The following is a 17,992-nucleotide window of genomic DNA, read 5'->3' as shown; positions in this document are numbered from 1 at the left end:
GAAAGACACTGGTATAATTTTTCTGGGAAAGGTGAATAAAACCTTAAAGTAAACAACATAATTATTGAAGGGACTAATTACAGTTTTAATCTCTCATGGTCTCATCTTGATCACTGGGTATATTTTTAAACTGTAGCAGAATTATTACCTTGGAATAGCTTTCTTTAATGTCAAAAATGCCTACTTGCTGTCATGATATACACTATGTTTGTACTAAGAGCTGATCTATCAACATTTCTTTCAAATAATTTAAATTCCTCACAGACTAATTGCATTATTAAAGCTAGGGGAGAGCATCTAAAGATAATCTCACATAAATTAAAAACATTAGTAAAAACAGCTGGTCAATATACAAAGCAATGGAGTCCTCAGTGTCCACAATACCTGATTTTAGGTGCTTTATGCCGGAAGAAGCCCAGTTAATCATATAAAGTTTGATAATAGGAAGAAATTACCAGTAGGTTCATCTAAGGACTGTTTTAAAATCCAAACTTATGTTTTGTTAAATTTGGAAATGTATGTTTCCAGTAAATGTTTAGCACTCACATCATAGAATATATTTCAAATTCTGTCTAGAATTCTTTTACACATTCCCAGGGGAACCCAAAGCAAAAGTTCATTTTCTTAAAAAGTGAATCTTTATAATCAACAGCACAACAGATCTAGCACCTTCCATGTATACCTACATATTTTAGCTACCTCCATATACCTCTGCAATTTCACCTATCCTCCTTTCAAGACTCCTTATCAGAACTCACATGCAGACATGACACTCTTAAGTTTCAAGAGATGCAAAAAAAATGGGGAGAAATGTCTTTCATTTTTTTCACATTTTTCAGAAGAAATATATGGAACCCCCTCCTAGTGAAGACCCTTCCATCTAAATAAGGGCAGGCATCTTCACCTCCCAAGGCCTGAATCCACCCCTTTATTACTTCCTTCCCAACACACTTGTAGATAAGCTGGTGAATGGCTGACAAAGTCTCCAAAGTTTAACTTCCTTTGCCCCAGATTATGTATTTATTTTAAAAAAAACAGAGTCTTGCTCTGTTGCCCATGCTGGAGTGGAGTGGCACAATCACAGCCTTGAACTCCTGGGCTCAAGGGATCCTCCTGCCTCAGTCTCCCAAAGAGCTGGGATTATAGACGTGAGCCACTGTACGTGGCCAGATTATGCATTTTTAATGGAGATGAAAACTGGTTCTTGGGAGGAGGAAAACACTTACTCATTTTATTTATAAAGCATATATAATATATATATACACACAGTACATAAGCAAATAAACAGTATACTTGACATATTAAAATTTCATGGATAGGCACATTTAGGAAAAAAATCATTTAAAAGGTTGAGAAACACTGGCCTAAATCAGAACTTCCTAACCAATATGCTTCGAATGGGTTAGAGGTATGCCAAAATGCTGGTCCTCTAAGATCTTGGCATGGCTGCAGTACCAGACCAGCTGCCTCCTTCTCTCGTACTCCTTTGTCTTCTTGCCAATAAACATACCTACATCTCTCTTATCTTGGAAAAGGTTCCTCATTTGGACTTCTAGGTAATCTAATTCTTTTCTTTTCACTATCAACCATTTAGTAAGACATCTAAAAGTGCTACTTCCAATATTTGTATTGTTTTATACTAAATAGTTAATATATTCAAAAATAATTTTTATAAGATATGTGTAAGCTATAATTAATCATACTACAAAAACACCCACGTACCCACCATCCAGTTTAAGAAAAGAAATACAATATTACCTTTATATTTGCAGTGCTCTATGTGCTGCTTCCCAATCCATACGCTTCCTTCCCCATCAAAGTAACTATCCTTAATTGTGTTTTCAATTCTTTTGCTTTTCTCTAGGTTATTACCACATATGTGTATATTCTTAAACAATAAAGCATTTAGTTTTACATGCTTTTGAACTTTATACAAATGAAATAATATATCATATATTAAGTTCTTGAGATTCATTCATCCTTGCTCTTTTGGGAGATGTAATTCAACCATTTTTATTGTTGATAATATTCCGTTGTAAGACTATACATTCATTTATTTAGCCTGCTACTCAACAAAACTGAACTATGAAATGACTTTCTAATCACCAAATAAATGGTCTCTCTTGAATCCTTCCTGACTACACTAACTCAGCCTTCTTCTAACCCATGGATCTCTAATTCAGAAGCTATTTCAAGAGCAGATAAAAGTAGAGAATATAAGGGAGAGGCAGTATGTGATTTGGGGATGTCTTGTTTGGGACACCGGGTAGATGGTAATACCACTAACTGACACCGGAAACACAGAAAGAAGAGCAGGTTGCAGGAGAAAGATAATGAGTTCAGTTAGGAACTTTGGGTATTCCATGTAGAAATATCCAATTTACTGTATGGATCTAGAAATGAACATATGAAATGATGTGTCAAGACTAGAGATAGAGAGTTGAAACCATATGACAAAGACAAGTGGTTCTCAAACTTTTGCAGGTATCAGAATCAGCTGATGGGTTCCACCTTAGAGCTTCTGGTTAAGGCTTGAGAATTTGCATTTCTAACAAGATACCAGGTGATACTGCTGGTCTTGGGACCACACTGAAAACATCTGGACTGGACAATATCACCCATGAAGAAGGTGAACACTGAGAATGGAAGATGATCAAGAACAGAGTCTTGAAGAATACAAACACATAAAAGGCAGGTGGAAAGGAGAAACCGGAAAAGAAAATGAAAAAGAATTTTCAGAGAATGGGATGAGAATTGGTAGAGCTGCAAGAAGTGTATATTAAATAGTATCAAACAGTTGAATAGAAGACCAAAAATAAATAACTAGATAAAGTAATTAGGACATCATTGGAGAGCTTAGTAAAAAAAAGTTATATAGAGGGAGAGGGAAGAAAAATACTGCAATGAGCTGGAAAATATAGACTATCCTTGGGAATGTTTAATTGTAAAGAGTAGAAGAGAGAAATAGAAGCTTGAGAAGGCAGAACAGTATCGGAAAGGTGATTCAGGATGAAAGACTTGAGCACATTTGTAAGGTAAAGGGAAAAGATGGAAGAGAGGAAGAGCTGGGAGACACGAGAAAAGTTAAAATAATTGGAGTTGCAGTGGAATGGTATCCAGGGCACATATGAATTAGTCTTGGGCAAAAGAGTCAGCCCTTCTTCTGAGATAAGGGTGGAAGAAATTAAAAATAGACATTGTTAGAAGTAAGCATAGAGGTGAAGGGAAAGCAAAGAGAAGCGTGCTGAGAGAGACCGTGGCCACAGCGTCTGTTTTCTCTGCAGGTCTGCCCTACAAGAAACACTAAGGGAACTTCTTCAGGCAGAAGCAAAATAATACCAGAAGAAAACCTGGATCCAAACCAAGAAGAATGTTGGAAATGTAAATTTATATGGGAAAGCATAAAAGATATCATTTTCTCATTTTTAATCTCTTTTAAAAAATAACTGGTTAAAGCAAAAATAACAATATATTACAGGGTTTTTATAACAAAGTAAAACTCATGACAAAAATGACATAAGAAAGAGGAGTGGTAATTCAAATATGCTGATGTAAGGTTCTTATCCTATATGTAAAGTAGTATATTATTGTTTGAAAGTAGACTGTGATAAAAGTAGACTCTGATATAAGCCCTAGATCAGGGGTTCTCAAAATGTGGTCTGTGAGGTCTGAAGGAAGGTCAGAAATTCCAAGACCTAGCTAACAAAAGTACCAGAAGGAAAGCCTCATGATATATGTTAGCCTGAGAAAGGCTTTAAGAAATCCTGTAGTACTCATTACTGGGCATCTACCCAAAAGAACAAAAGACATTCTATAAAAAAGACATCTGCATTCGAATGTTTATAGCAGCACAATTCACAGTTGCAAAGATGTAGAAACAACCCAAGTGCCCATCAATACATGAGTGGATTAATAAAATGTGGTATATGTATACCATGGAGTACTAATCAGCTATAAGAAACAATGGTGATACAGCATCTCTTGTATTTTCTTGGATAGAGCTGGAACCCATTCTACTAAGAGAAGTATCCCAAGAATGGAAAAATAAGCATCACATGTACTCACCATCAAATTGGTTTCACTGATCAACACCTAAGTGCACATACAGGAATAACATTTATTGAGTGTCAGGCAGATGGTGAGGGAGGGAATGGATATATGCATATATAATGAGTGCGATGTGCACCGTCTGGGGGGTGGACATGCTTTAAGCTCTGACTTGGGGTGGGAGGGAGCAAGGGCAATATACGTAACCTAAACATTTGTACCTCCATAATATGCTGAAATTAAAAAAAAAGAAATCCTGTAGTAAACAAATCTGTTTAACCTAATGTTTACCAAATTTAATTGACCACAGAACTCACTTTTCAAGTTATACTTATTAACATCTCACAGAACTAGTGTTACCATGAAATATATTCTAAAAAATGCTACTATTATAGCTTGAGAGATGCTAATAAGTATTAAAAGATATCCTAATCACAATATCCTAATCACAATATTGATATTGTGATTTGTCATATTCCTTACTTTAAATAATGTATGTATACTTGTAACTAATAAAACAGATAAATTGGTAGCTGTATATTTTGAGGGGGAAAAATCACATGCTTTAGAATCAAGCAGATCTGGGTTTCAGTCCTGACTTACCACTTAACTAGATACAAGACGCTGGACAAATTACTTATCCTGTTGTGAGGATTATATAACAAGCATAAAAGACCTATAAGTTATCTGGCGTATGGCACGTACTCACTAAATAGCTGCTGCTGCTGGTGATGATGATAAAGGAGACCTTAAACAGTACATCCCCCAGCATATTTAAAATGAAATTCAATTCTTGAAAGTTCCATCTTATTTGAGGAACATAGAGAAAAATCTTCTCGATGAATGCTTTTAAAGAATGGAATTTAACATAAGATGAGCTCATTGTGATACTTAACTAAGAGGTTCGCTTACTGAGATATGAAAAAGATTTGACTACCCTACAAGGCACAGACTTCCAAGGAGAGCATTTCAATGAAGCTAGAATTGTTTCCCAGGTAAAGTGAAATAACTGCAACACTCATTAAAGCCCTACTAATAAAAGGGTGGATGTAATTTAAGTTAAATTTCTCACTGAAATGTTGTTATATACAAATCTAGCAGTCATTATTGAATATTTTTGCTAATGAATTCATCCATTAATATTCACGAAAGAGAATTTGAACAGGTGGAAAGAAAGCAGTAGTCATTCCAAACAGTGAAAATTAGATAATCTTTGTAGGGACAAGATAAGAATCCATTTAGAATGATAAAGGAAAAGTTACACACATGTTTTGAAAGTATCAAATCCAATAGGATAGAAAGGGCCTTGAAAGCTAGGCAGAAGAATTTAAACTTGATTTCATAGATGAGAAGAAACCACTGTTAAGTTCATCAACTTAGGGCTGATATAAGAAAAACAATGTTTGAGGAAGACTAGTCTGTTGGTGACACTTAATTTGCATTGAACAGAGAGTGTGTCAGGAAGGCTACTATTACTTGAATGAATGGCCATAGTGAGACACTAGACTACAAGGGTGAGACATGCTTTTATATAAATAAGTGAATGAACAAATGAATTGTGTTAAAGGGCAAATAGACAATGTTTGCTCATTTTCTAATCAAAGAGTATGAAGGACCAGGTTGAATCAGATGGTTCCACAATTCTAAGGGTGAGTAATGGAGAGAATGGTGGCTCCAGGGAAACTGGGAGGGAGACCTACAGAGGACATTTGTTCATGGACATTCTAAAGGTATACAGAAATAAAAATGTTCAGTAGAAATTTTAGATATGAAATTAGATTTCAGACAACTTGTCTTTATATGACATTTTCTTTTACATAAATACACAAAAGTAATTTATATTAAATATATAGCATATCCTGTAACATGTTTTTCTACGAGTAGAATTACTTTTTAAATTATGTTGGTCTAGGCTATACCAAAATCCAATTTAATGACAGCCACCCCAAAAGCCAGTAGGAATGGATTAAAATTATCTCATTAAATGTAATTCATACAAAAATCCCTGTGAGCTTAAGTATTATAATTCTCATTTTATAGATAAGAAAAAATATACAGCAGATTTTAAAGGGATCAGCAGAGGACTAATAGATTTTAATGAACTGAACTGACTTAAGCAACGCTTAAGTCTAGCTAACTCTAATTTATCCATGAAATTGACAAAGGTAGCAACAAAACAACATAAGATAGCAGATAAATCCAAAGTAAATGATAATCCAAATCTGAAATATCATATTTTGCCATACTAACCTTAAGTCAGGTATGCTTGACTCTCAAACTAATAGCTGATAAGATTAAGAAACAGTTCTTCCAAAAATATGTTCTATATCCTGAGACCAGAGAATGTAATTTCCACTATGAGCAACAACTTGAGGTTGGAGGGAGAATGGATGGGATGGGAAGGCAGACCTCTTAAAATCTGAGTCCTAAGAGTCTATTGGTACCTAAGAGTATACAAGGATTTGATATTATCATGAAGCAGTATATCTAATTCTTACCATTAATAACTGGTGTGTAAACAACAATCCCAACCAAGTTTGGGTCAGATACAGTTGTATCCAGAATAAGGCCTCCAATGCTGAAAGATACAAAATTATATAACTTAGGGAAAAGGAAAGGCAATGTACTTGAAGTTGTTCTGTACTTACAGACACTCCTACATTTTTAAAATATTTATACATTTTAAAAATAGAGTAAAAGGAAAAATATTCAAAGTGAAAATCAATGTCGACAGGAAAATGTTGAAAATAAAACATAGCACAAGCTATAGCCTCAAATTTCAGGACACTGATCTCTAAGATATGCTACTTGTAAAAAGAAAAAGTATATGCTTTAAATGCATTAAAATGTCAGGAAGGACACACAAAAATTATTAACCATGTCTATTTCTTAGGGGTGAGACAGACAGGGGACTGATGGTCATTTTATATCCTTCTGTGCTTATTAATTTTTTAAAAGTATGTCATATATTACTCTTAAAATTTAAAAAATAATTTTAAAAAGAATATCTTTTCATATTTGAAGCAAGGCATTAAAGGGATGGTTTTTATTGTGTTAAAACTAGATATAATTAGGATGTGTCTTACCCCTCATAAATTAAAATAATTAAATAATTAAAATTAAAATCAGCTCTTTTTGTTGTAGCCACAGAAAAAGCTATTTTGAGAACAGAAATCCAGAAAAATAATATACAGTTATATAGTGGCAAACCATATACTCTCAATGTTTCACCAACATTTGGAGATTTTTTTAAAAAGTCTCCAAGACCATGATCAATTGGTTAACTTCAGTCTCTTGGTCTATGTACTATAAAATAGTGCTAGTCCCAATATTCCACGGGATCTTGTTGCCTAAACCTTCTAGGAAAATGCAATCCACATTACAGCAAAATAAACCACATTGTTGTCACAGATGGGACTGATTGTCAAAATATCAAATCAAATGTTCTTACTACCTGATAATTAACATTAGGAAATTATTTATTTGTTGTTATCTTAATTCTTTAGTAAAATACATAAATTATGGCTTGATATGCCTAAATTGTAGGAGTTCCCATTAAAAAGTTATACTACAGAGCCCTAAAACAGTCCTTCTTAGAAATATTCTAATATTTTAAGCTCTAATTAAAAAAATAAAATATGTATTTCAAGAGCAAATTAGTTTAACATGAACATTTGCTAAAAATTGATTTTAAAATATTTTTGTTACCCAGGTAATAAAACTTACTATAGAAAAAATTAGGAAATACAAACAAAAAGAGGAAAATAAAAATCAACCCTAGTTACGTCATTTGGAGTTATACTGTTAACTCCAATATATAGCCTTCCAGATGTTTTCTTTTACTTACATATTTATAATATTTTGTTTTTAATTTTTTATTAATTTTTTTTTTTTTTTTTTTTTTTTTTAGAGACAGGGCCCCACTCTGTTGCCCAGGCTGGAGTTTAGTGGCGTAACCACAGTTCACTACAACCTCCAACTCTAGAGCTCAAGTGATCCACCCCTCTCAGCCTCCAAGGTAACTGGAACCACAGGTGTGTGCCACCACGCTGAACTAATGTTTTATTTTTTTCTTTTTGTAGAGACAAGGTCTTACTATGTTGCCCAGGCTGATCTCAAACTTCTGGACTCAAGAGCTCCTCCTGCCTCAGTCTTCCAAAGTGCTGGGATTACAGGTGTGAGCCATCACATCTGGCCTTATTATTTATTTTAATTGACAAAAATTGCATATATTTATCCTGTACAGCATGATGTTTTGAAATGGGTATACATTGTGGAATGGCTAAATCACACTAATTAACATATGCATTACCTCACATACTTTATTTTTTGTGGTGAGAACATTTAAAATCTACTAATAATTTTCAAGAATATAATGAATTGTTATTAGCTAGTCAACATGTTGTACAGTAGATCTCTTGGACTTATTCCTCTGGACTAACTGAAATTTTTTGTCTATTGACTAATATCTCCCTAACCCCACCCCCAGATACTTTAAAATGCATATATTTTTAAAAATAAAAATTGGGTTAAATTGGAAAAGTAGTTTTCTTTGCTTTTATTACATTTTATTTTTATAAAATGTAAATGTATGTGCATTATTGAAAAAGTACCACAAAGCTTATAATAATAGTTTCTAGCCCTACTTCTAGATCTTTCTTTCTACTAGCAGTTCTATTCAATTTTTTTAACTGTTTCATCTGGCATTTAATTCTAGATTTCTAAATAACAAGCTTATACTGCGATTTTTTTCTTTTTCTTTTTTTTTTCTTTTTTTTGAGACAGAGTCTCGCTCTATTGCCTGGGCTAGAGTGAGTGCCGTGGCGTCCTCCTAACTCACAGCAACCTCAAACTCCTGGGCTCAAGCAATCCTACTGTCTCAGTCTCCCAAGTAGCTGGGACTACAGGCGTGCGCCACCATGCCCGGCTAATTTTTTCTATATATTTTTAGTTGGCCAGATAATTTCTTTCTATTTTTAGTAGAAATGGAGTCTCACTCTTGCTCAGGCTGGTCTCGAACTCCTAAGCTCAAACGATCAGCCCGCCTCGGCCTCCAGAGTGCTAGGATTACAGGCGTGAGCCACTGCGCCCGGCCTTCAGCTTGCTTCTGATGGGCAATTAGGTTTCAGCTTTTTTCATTCTGCTCATTCAGTTAACAACTATGTATCTGATTCTTATCTTCCTAATTTCATTGAATTGCTCACCTGCTATTCTCTCTGTTCTTCAGTCTTTGTGGTTTTATGGCATTTTTATTCTACTATCGCCATTTTAGTGGTTTCAGGAAGGAAGAAGAAAAATGTGCCTTAATCTACCAAGTTTAACAAGAAATTCATACTCTTTTCGAGGTTGCTCTTTTCACCAAATGTATAAGGAACATCTTTCCTTAGCAAATACTACAATGTTATTTTTAGTAGCTAATATTCCATTTTGTGACTATACCACAATTTATTTGATCAATACCTGATTGCTAGACCTTTCAGTTATTTTATTTTTTGATATTAAAACTTCACCGTGATGAGAATACTTGCAACTAAATTTTTCGCATACATCCTTATTAATATCGTTAAGTCTGTTAGAGTCCTAGATGTGGAAGCAGTCAAATGGTATACACATTTCTAAGGCTTTCTGATACTTATCTGAACAACTTAACTTTCAAAATGGTCACGTTCTTGTCAGCTTAACACCCACCCCCCTCCCTCCCCCCTACACACACACAAAGACAAACACCACTAAATTTTACTCAACAATCTGGTAAGGCTTTGGTTGGAGAGAAGTTTGAAACTGGAAGCTTCCGTATGTCTGTTGATTTTAATAACTTCTATCACTTTGATCCCTTATTACCTGGGAGAATAACGAATTGGCTACATAAAAACAAAAATTGATTTGTTTTAATATGTACACACATACATGCATATAGAATACACACATACACACACATATTTTAATACTAACCTACTTATAACCATAGCTGTTATGACGGGCTCCCAGCCTGAGTGGAGAACTGTCCTTGTGGCTGGATGTTTGGCAGCTATTATAATCCAGATGGGAGTTAGAGCCAAGAAAAAGACACCAACTAATGGAGAAATGTAGTAATAGGTCTCTAAAATTTAAAAAAAAGAGAGACATTTCAATCTCCCTTCTATGTAGCAAATCTAAATTGCCAGAAGATATGATACCATTAAACATATTAATATGCTATATATTTTTAATAAATTTCAAACGAATTTAGAACTGTATAAAAAGTACAAAATATTAAAAATATTAAATAATATAACTGAAAACAAACACATTATTCAACAAACATTTATTGAAATAGCTGTGTGACCTACATGGAAATAGCAATAATCATAATAACAACAATAGTAAAAATGCTAACATTTGGCTCCTATTATTTATCAAGCACTAAGCTAAATGCTTTATATTCATTATCTCAGTTGAGTGTCCCCATCAGCGTGAGGTAGATACTGTCATTTCTGTTTTATGAGGAAATTGAGGTCTAGGAGCTTAAGAATACAGTAAGGAAGTACGGAGGGCTGGGAGAAAATGATGTGTCTGATACCAAAGTTAGTGCTCTTAACTCTAAATTATAAAGTCAAGTAGGACATTGGTTTTGTCCACAAGGATTTTATAGTACAAGCGCTCCATGAAATATTTGCCATCAATTGATAATAGTAATAGATATCCAAGTGTCAAAATAAATTGAAAAACTAGGTTTAATAAAGTTAAGCAGTAGAACTACTCAGAATCTTTAATACATGAAGATGGAACATAGTACACTGTACTAACTCTAATTTGGCCAGACTACCTAGTTTTCACATCTGGGTCCAACTTACCTTAGACAAGAAATTTAACTTCATTAAGTTTCAATTTCCTTATCTATAAAATGGTAATAATAGTACCTATCACATGGAGTTATTGTGAATCTTGAAAGAGTCTATATGTGTGTGTGTGTGTGTGTGTGTGTGTGTGTGTGTGTGTGTATTTACCCTAGCACATGGCTAACATTTATTGAACACTTACTATCATTATCATCGTTGTCATCACCATTATTATTAATATCTTGCAATTTGGGAAACACTGGGGTAACAGGTCGCCAGGACTTTGTTATACCTCTCTCTGCTAGATTGTCTTACTTACGTACAATTAATCATTCCCTCCCCATTCCTGTTAGGCTTTCCTATAGAGACAGTCAACTCTCTGCCTCGATAACTTTGGGTATGGCCATTTGTCTGGCTTTGTAGACATGATGTATTCCATCTCTAAACAAAATTTTAAATGTGCTTTCAGAAATGACTAGAAGATTTACGTGTGTGTGCATGTGACTGTGTGTATCTCAACTGTTTTCAGAGATTAGGCAACAGGCATTGCAAGACTCTGATTCCTGAGAGAAGGGAGAGAAATGAGATGATCCCTACAATAGCCCCAGCTTTCTGACTAAAGGCCTATATAGCCCACAGATCAGGGAGTAGAACTCTGGCAGAGTGAGGCTGAGGCAGCAGGAATTTACAGGGTAGAATACTGAAGAAGAGGAAGCTATCAGAGAAAGAGCTTGAGAACTGCATGCTCCACAAGCCCAGCATAAGAATAACTGGGGAGAAATTCCCAGAGTTTACATATGGCTGGAAGTCATTCAAGATCTAACTCCTTAAAGAGGAGAGGCCTCTTTGAACACCAAGAGCACTCAGCAGAGACCCAACAAGGGTCATATCTTAATAGCAGGCCTGGCCCTAGAGTCATGTTTGCTCTAGATTCTGCCCCAATAAAGCTTCAAGTCAAGCCATAAAAAGCTCAAGCTAATCCACAAATAACCGCCTATGAGAACAAAGTCCAACACTACATAAAGCAAAACAAAACAATCAAGCATTTAACAATATTACATTTACAATGTCTATCATTTAACCAAAAATTATTTTTAAGAGTTTGGAATAATATTTGGTCACATTTACATACTTAAATACTCTGAGTCTATTTACTTTAGACATTTCACTTACGCCACAAAAGTTTCCAAGTACTCAAAGCAGTCTTTATAAATCTAATAAATGAAATGTATAACTATGGTGACACTTAAGTTTTTGTAAATATTTACATAATGTATACAAATTTGACAAGATTTCTATTTAACAATCATAAGAATAATTAATTATAACTTTAAAAATGGAATTAGAAGACTGACATGTTACTCTAATGAGTATACGAAATAAATATATACTACCTCTTTAGCATAAAACTATTAATTCCATGAGTTTGATTCTCAAATATTTTTATGCTTTATTTTAAATCTCCCTAGGGTTAAAGTTGCATACCCCTTATTGAAACAGTTATATCATCCCAAGGCATTATTGGTAATCACTTTAGCTGATCAAAGTTTCACTATTATGAGAGATTTCAGCTAGGACATACCTGGATTCTTCTCAATGACTCTATTATTTATTTTGTATAGAAAGGACTTTATAACTTAAAGACAGAGTTGATCTCACAGTCCTTGTAGCCTACAGCCTTAGATTTATCTAAGTTAAATGTTACTTAATTTTGCCAATATGCCACAGAATTCTGCAACCCTTACTCCAACCCTTATCTTTGACTGAATTTTATATTTCTTTAGCTTCTTAAGATATTAAAAGATCTTCTCACCTATGACTAAAGATGCTTGAACTAGATACTCAATTTTTTTATTTCTGTCCCATCAGGTAGGAAAAAGCAATTATTATATATATTAAAATAATATCTAATCAAATTTTATTCCCATGGCTTTGTCTAGATTTGCCATCACATCTTTAAAATAATTATACTGCCAAAATTCATTTTTATATTTTCTTCCGTTTAAAGGAATATGACTAATGCTACATTTAGGGTCATTTTCTCCATGATTTTTTTAAGATTAAAAAAGCCCTTTATTTGTTGAATGGATTCCCAGTTCTCCTTGTAAGCCATTAGATAATGATAAATAACATCCCAGTTAGGAAGCATTCCAATCTCCTAAAACAACTAAGGTTGCCAACAATCTCTTTAATTGGACCAAAAAGAAAACGAAAAGCACTGAAATCCACTAAACAAAAATGAAAAGAACTATTCTGCTAGGTCAGACCATCTTAATATTTATTCTCATGTCAAGAGAGGAGCACCATGCTAGGCTTTAAAGAAGTTATCTTAGACATTAAATCTCTGGAAGAATATCTGAAGTTGAAAAAAGCACCCATCAGCCTAACCCCAGAATCACTGCTCTGAATTTCCAAAGAGGAGGAAAAGTTTCTCAGGAAAGAATCTAAAAATAATGAGTGGACAGTTCCTTAAAAACTTAAACAGAGTTTAACCTGACCCACATCACCCAAAAATTCTACTCCTAGATGTATTAATATACTCAAGAGAATAGAAAATATATGTTTATATTAAAAACTCATACAGGAATATTCATAGCAGCATTATTCATAATGGCCAAAAAGTGGAAGCAACCTAAATGTTTGTCAAATGGTGAATGGATAAACAAAATGTGATATATCCATAAATGAATATTATTCAGCCTTATTAACCCATAAGATGGAATATTATTTTGCACTTAATATGATTCAGTATTGATTCATGCTACAACATGGATGAACCTTAGAGATATTACGCTAAGTGAAAGAAGTCAGACACAAAAGGTCATATATTGTATGATTCCATTTATATGAAAAGCCCAAAATAGGCAAATCCAAAGAAATAGTAAGTAGATTAGGTGTTGTCAGGGGCTGGAGGAAGAGTGGAAAGAGGAGTGACTGCTAAAATGTACACAGTTTCTTTTTGAGATGATGAAAATGTTCTGGAATTAGATCATGGTGATGGTTGCACAATCTTATGAATATAACAAAAACTGCTAAATTGTATACTTTAAAAATGTGAATTGCATGGTATATGAATTTTATCCAATTTTTTAAAAACCTAACAATGGAAGAAAAAGGAGGTGGGACTATATTTGTCAAAAATGTCAATGCCATTAAAGACAAAGAAAATTCACACGAATACAGAGAAAAAGAGAGAAAAGGTAAAGCAAATGGAGTAAAATGTTAACATTCGGTGAATCTAGGTAAAAGGTATATAGGTGTTTTTGTACTGTTTTGATTTTTGCAACTATTCTGTAAGTATAAAATTATCTACAAATAAGTTTTTTAAACATTAAAAAAAGAGCAGGGAAACCATGATAAAACCAAAATCTCCAAATGATTTACTGAAATGTGTTCTATTTCAATATCCTGCCTAATCCAACATGTCCATTCCCACAAAATTAGACCATATGTGTAGTTGTATAGGACCCTCCTAACTTATCTCTGGCTAACTTCTAATTCAATTTTGATAGCTAGGGGAAAATTACAAATATAGAAAAAAGGGCCAGGCGTGGTGGCTCATGCCTGTAATCCTAGCACTCTGGGAGGCTGAGGTGGTTGGATCGTTTGAGCTCAGGAGTTCAAGACCAGCCTGAGCAAGAGCAAGACCCTGTCTCTACTAAAAATAGAAAGAAATTAACCGGACAACTAAAAATATATACAGAAAAAATTAGCCTGGCATGGTGGTGCATGCCTGTAGTCCCAGCTACTTGGGAGGCTGAGGCAGGAGGATTGCTTGAGCCCAGGAATTTGAGGTTGCTGTGAGCTAGGCTGATGCCACGGCACTCTAGCTCGGGCAACAGAGTAAGATTCTGTCTCAAAAAAAAAAACGAAACAAAAAAAAAACCCCACAAATATAGAAAAAAGGAAAGATGCTACAAACATTCTTATTTTTAGGATATATTGGTGTTTTATAGGTGTCATAAAAGTGAAGAATTACTTTTAGGAAACTACTAATCAACACAAGAAAATGGTCAATTAAAATCCAACCATGAACTTCTGCATTAATATTAAAATGTAACATAATGTCTTTCTTCTAAATGAAACATGTTTAAAAGATCTGGTTAAAATAATATTTTGTATTAAAATCTGGATATTTCATAATGGGTATTGTGGTGAGGCTAAATAATGGCCCACAATGATATTTACATCTTAAACCTGGAACCTGTAACTGTTACTTTATATGGCAAAAGGGGCTTTGCACATGTGATTAAGTCAAGGATTTCGAGATGGGAATATTATCCTGGATTATTTGGGTGAGTCCTAAATGCAATCCCAGGTGTCCTTATAAGAAGGAGGCAAGAGGAGATCTGGCTACAGAAGAGGAAGAGGCAATGTGACCACAGAAGCAGAGATGGAGTAGTGTGGCCACAAGCCAAGGAACGCCAGCAGCCACCAGATGGAAGAGACAAGGAACAGATTCTCCCCTGAAACCTCCAGAAGGAACCAGCCCTGACGACACCTTGGTTTTAGCCCTGCATAACTCATTTTGAACTGCTGGCCTTCAGAACTGTAAGAAAATACATTTCTATTGTTTTAAGCAACAGGTTTGTGGTAACTTGTTACAGCAGCAGTAGAAAATGAATACAGGTGTATATAACATTTAAAAATTTTTGGAATTTTAAGCCCAATAAATGTCCATATACATTAGTACTAATTTTGCAATATAGGCATCCTACAGAAAGTAAAGATTAACACAGCTAAAGGGGTTCAAATTGCTCTGATTCCACCTAACTGCCAAACTTAACTATAATCTTTTGTGATTTGTGGCTTTCACCTTTTATTATACTGCTGGTGGCATTTTCTATTACATCATTTAATTAATAGCATTCTCATCCCTAATTCTTCTGAAAGACGTAGCTGTTACAAGTGACAATTTTTATGTATCGGCTGTTTCTGCGTGAAGAACAAAGCAATGGGCACCGTAAGTTGCAAACAACTGTTTTTCTAAATGCCCTTTAACAACCATCAGAATTTTCTCAGGGAACAGACATGCTAGAAATCACTCTAACCTAAGATGGTACAGTGCTAAAAATCTCTCAAGCATAGTGACATTCAAGATAAATTTCGATTCCACTCACATCACCACATTAAGGCAGTGATATTCTAGAATGCCCTGTAAATAACCAGGTGGCATCCCCGCTAGTCTCCACAGGAATGAAGTAACCTGAGGCTGATTGCTATTTGCTCTCATAGCTTCAACTAAGCCATCTTTTAAAGTTAACCTTGAAGAGTGAAAAATCAATCAACATTTTGCTTCTCAGATCTTGCCTAAAAAGAGAACCTAATAATTTCTCCAAATCGATACACATCATGTACATTCAAGAATTATATGCCCATGTAGTTATAAATACTTAAGAAGCTTTTGAAAGCCTCTTGAACTTATGCAAACAAAAAGAAAGGGCAAGAACCATGTGTATAGGTATTCTAGTTATGGCCCAATGTCAAATCCTTTTAATAGCTTTTAAAGATTTCTATATGATTAAACATTACTATATGAATGTATAAATGCCTTTATATTTTCTCTGCAAGCCACATAAAAGTACATGATAATCCTGAGCTTAGATTACTCTCTAAACTAACTTTCTATTTCCTCTTCTATTTCCATTTGAAATAGATCTTTTCTAGCCATATGTTACCACCTTATTTTTCTACAGTGGTACTAATTTCTAGATACCTTCTGCTAAGGCAAGATACCCTGCCAATATTTCTCCAATACTATGTCCTCGTTAAAAGGATTTGTTTGTTACAATCTATTGTATTATTGGACAGTTACTGTGTCAAAATCGTTCAGAGGGCTTATCTTGTTTTATATGCATGTAACACTTTCTGAATAACTTCTAATCACATTAACTGGAGCGCTTTCAAAAGGAATAAAGCATTTGGCGAAATGCTATTTATTAACCATCCTATATATATATGGCACTATAGGGTGCCACAAAAAAATTAAATAAGCAAAATAACAACACAGTTTTGTCCTCAGGAAGCTTATACCCTCGTAAGGGAAGGTACTACATTTACCAAAAAGCTATAATGACTGGCCAAACATAAAGAATGTCATAAGATAAGTGTCAATAAAGTGCCATAGGAATTCAGAGGAGAAAACAGATCACCTAAGATTAGGAAAACCTATAAATTTAGACTTAATAAATGAGAAGGATTCTGACTGGCCTTGACGAGAAGAAGAGATGAATTCGGGAGAGGAATGACATAAGAAAGAAAAAATAATCCAAAGTTGGTATATCAGTAAATAGCTGAGTTTGGCCACAGTAAAAGGTACAAGAAAGATGGCTGGGCACAGTGGCACGTGCCTGTAGTCCCAGCTACTCAGAAGTCTTAAGCCCAGGAGTTTGAGACAAGCCTGAGCAACACAGCAGCAAAACCCTGACTCTTAAAAAAAAAAAAAAAAAAAAAAAAGACACAAGAAAGGGAGAAGCGAGCAGGAGCTTGAAAAGGTAAGTTTCTGCAGACTTCAGGGGGCCTAAATACCAGGTTAAAAACTTTAACTTTGTCTGCTAAGCAATAAAGAGTTATTCAAGGTGACTAGAAAAAATACACTCAATAGGAGTAAAGAAAGCTTTGGGCTTATTTGCTTTGTTCTTTTTCGGAGGAGTGGAGCAACAAAGTGGGAAAATTCCATATTTACTTCACATATCAGAAATCAGCAAGTTTTAGCAGGAACAAAAAGAAAGGTAGCACATGGAATGAATGTAGAGTGAGCCTTAGTACATGTGAGAAAGCTAAGAGGACATAAGAGGGCTGTTCAAAGTCATTTCAGAATATCCAAAATTCTGAGCATTATAATTAAGATGTCTTTTTTTCTTGTATATATTTAAGGTGTACAACATGATGTTTTGATAAACTTAATACATAGTAAAATGGTTACTGCAGTCAAGAGAATTAACATCTATCATCTCACGTATTTATCCTCCCTTTTTTATGGCAAGTGCACCCAAAGTCGACTCTCTTCCAGTGCACCATACAATATTATTAACTATAGTCCTCATGCTGTACGCTAAATCTCTAGAATTATTCATCCCACATAACTGCAACGTTGTACCCTTTGACCTACATCTCCCCATTTCCGG

At 34.5% G+C, this 17,992-nt stretch overlaps 1 protein-coding gene across 4 annotated transcripts in view; it reads right to left on the bottom strand.

The window, feature by feature from the left end:
* SLC41A2 (solute carrier family 41 member 2) overlaps window positions 1–17,992 on the bottom strand; it is a 113,040-nt gene that overhangs the window by 44,376 nt on the left and 50,672 nt on the right. For all 4 annotated transcript variants that reach the window (XM_045553061.1, XM_045553064.1, XM_045553063.1 and 1 more), the window contains exons 7-8: window positions 10,000–10,147; window positions 6,546–6,625 (exon numbers count right to left, since the gene is read on the bottom strand). In XM_045553061.1, coding sequence (XP_045409017.1) covers window positions 6,546–6,625; window positions 10,000–10,147 — 228 coding nt within the window. The remainder of the gene's footprint in view (window positions 1–6,545; window positions 6,626–9,999; window positions 10,148–17,992) is intronic.

This window comes from Lemur catta, chromosome 6, assembly GCF_020740605.2.
Source record: "Lemur catta isolate mLemCat1 chromosome 6, mLemCat1.pri, whole genome shotgun sequence".
Classification (NCBI taxonomy): Eukaryota; Metazoa; Chordata; class Mammalia; order Primates; family Lemuridae; genus Lemur; species Lemur catta.
Note: the sequence above shows the minus strand (reverse complement) of the source record. Positions and strands in the feature narration are given on the sequence as shown.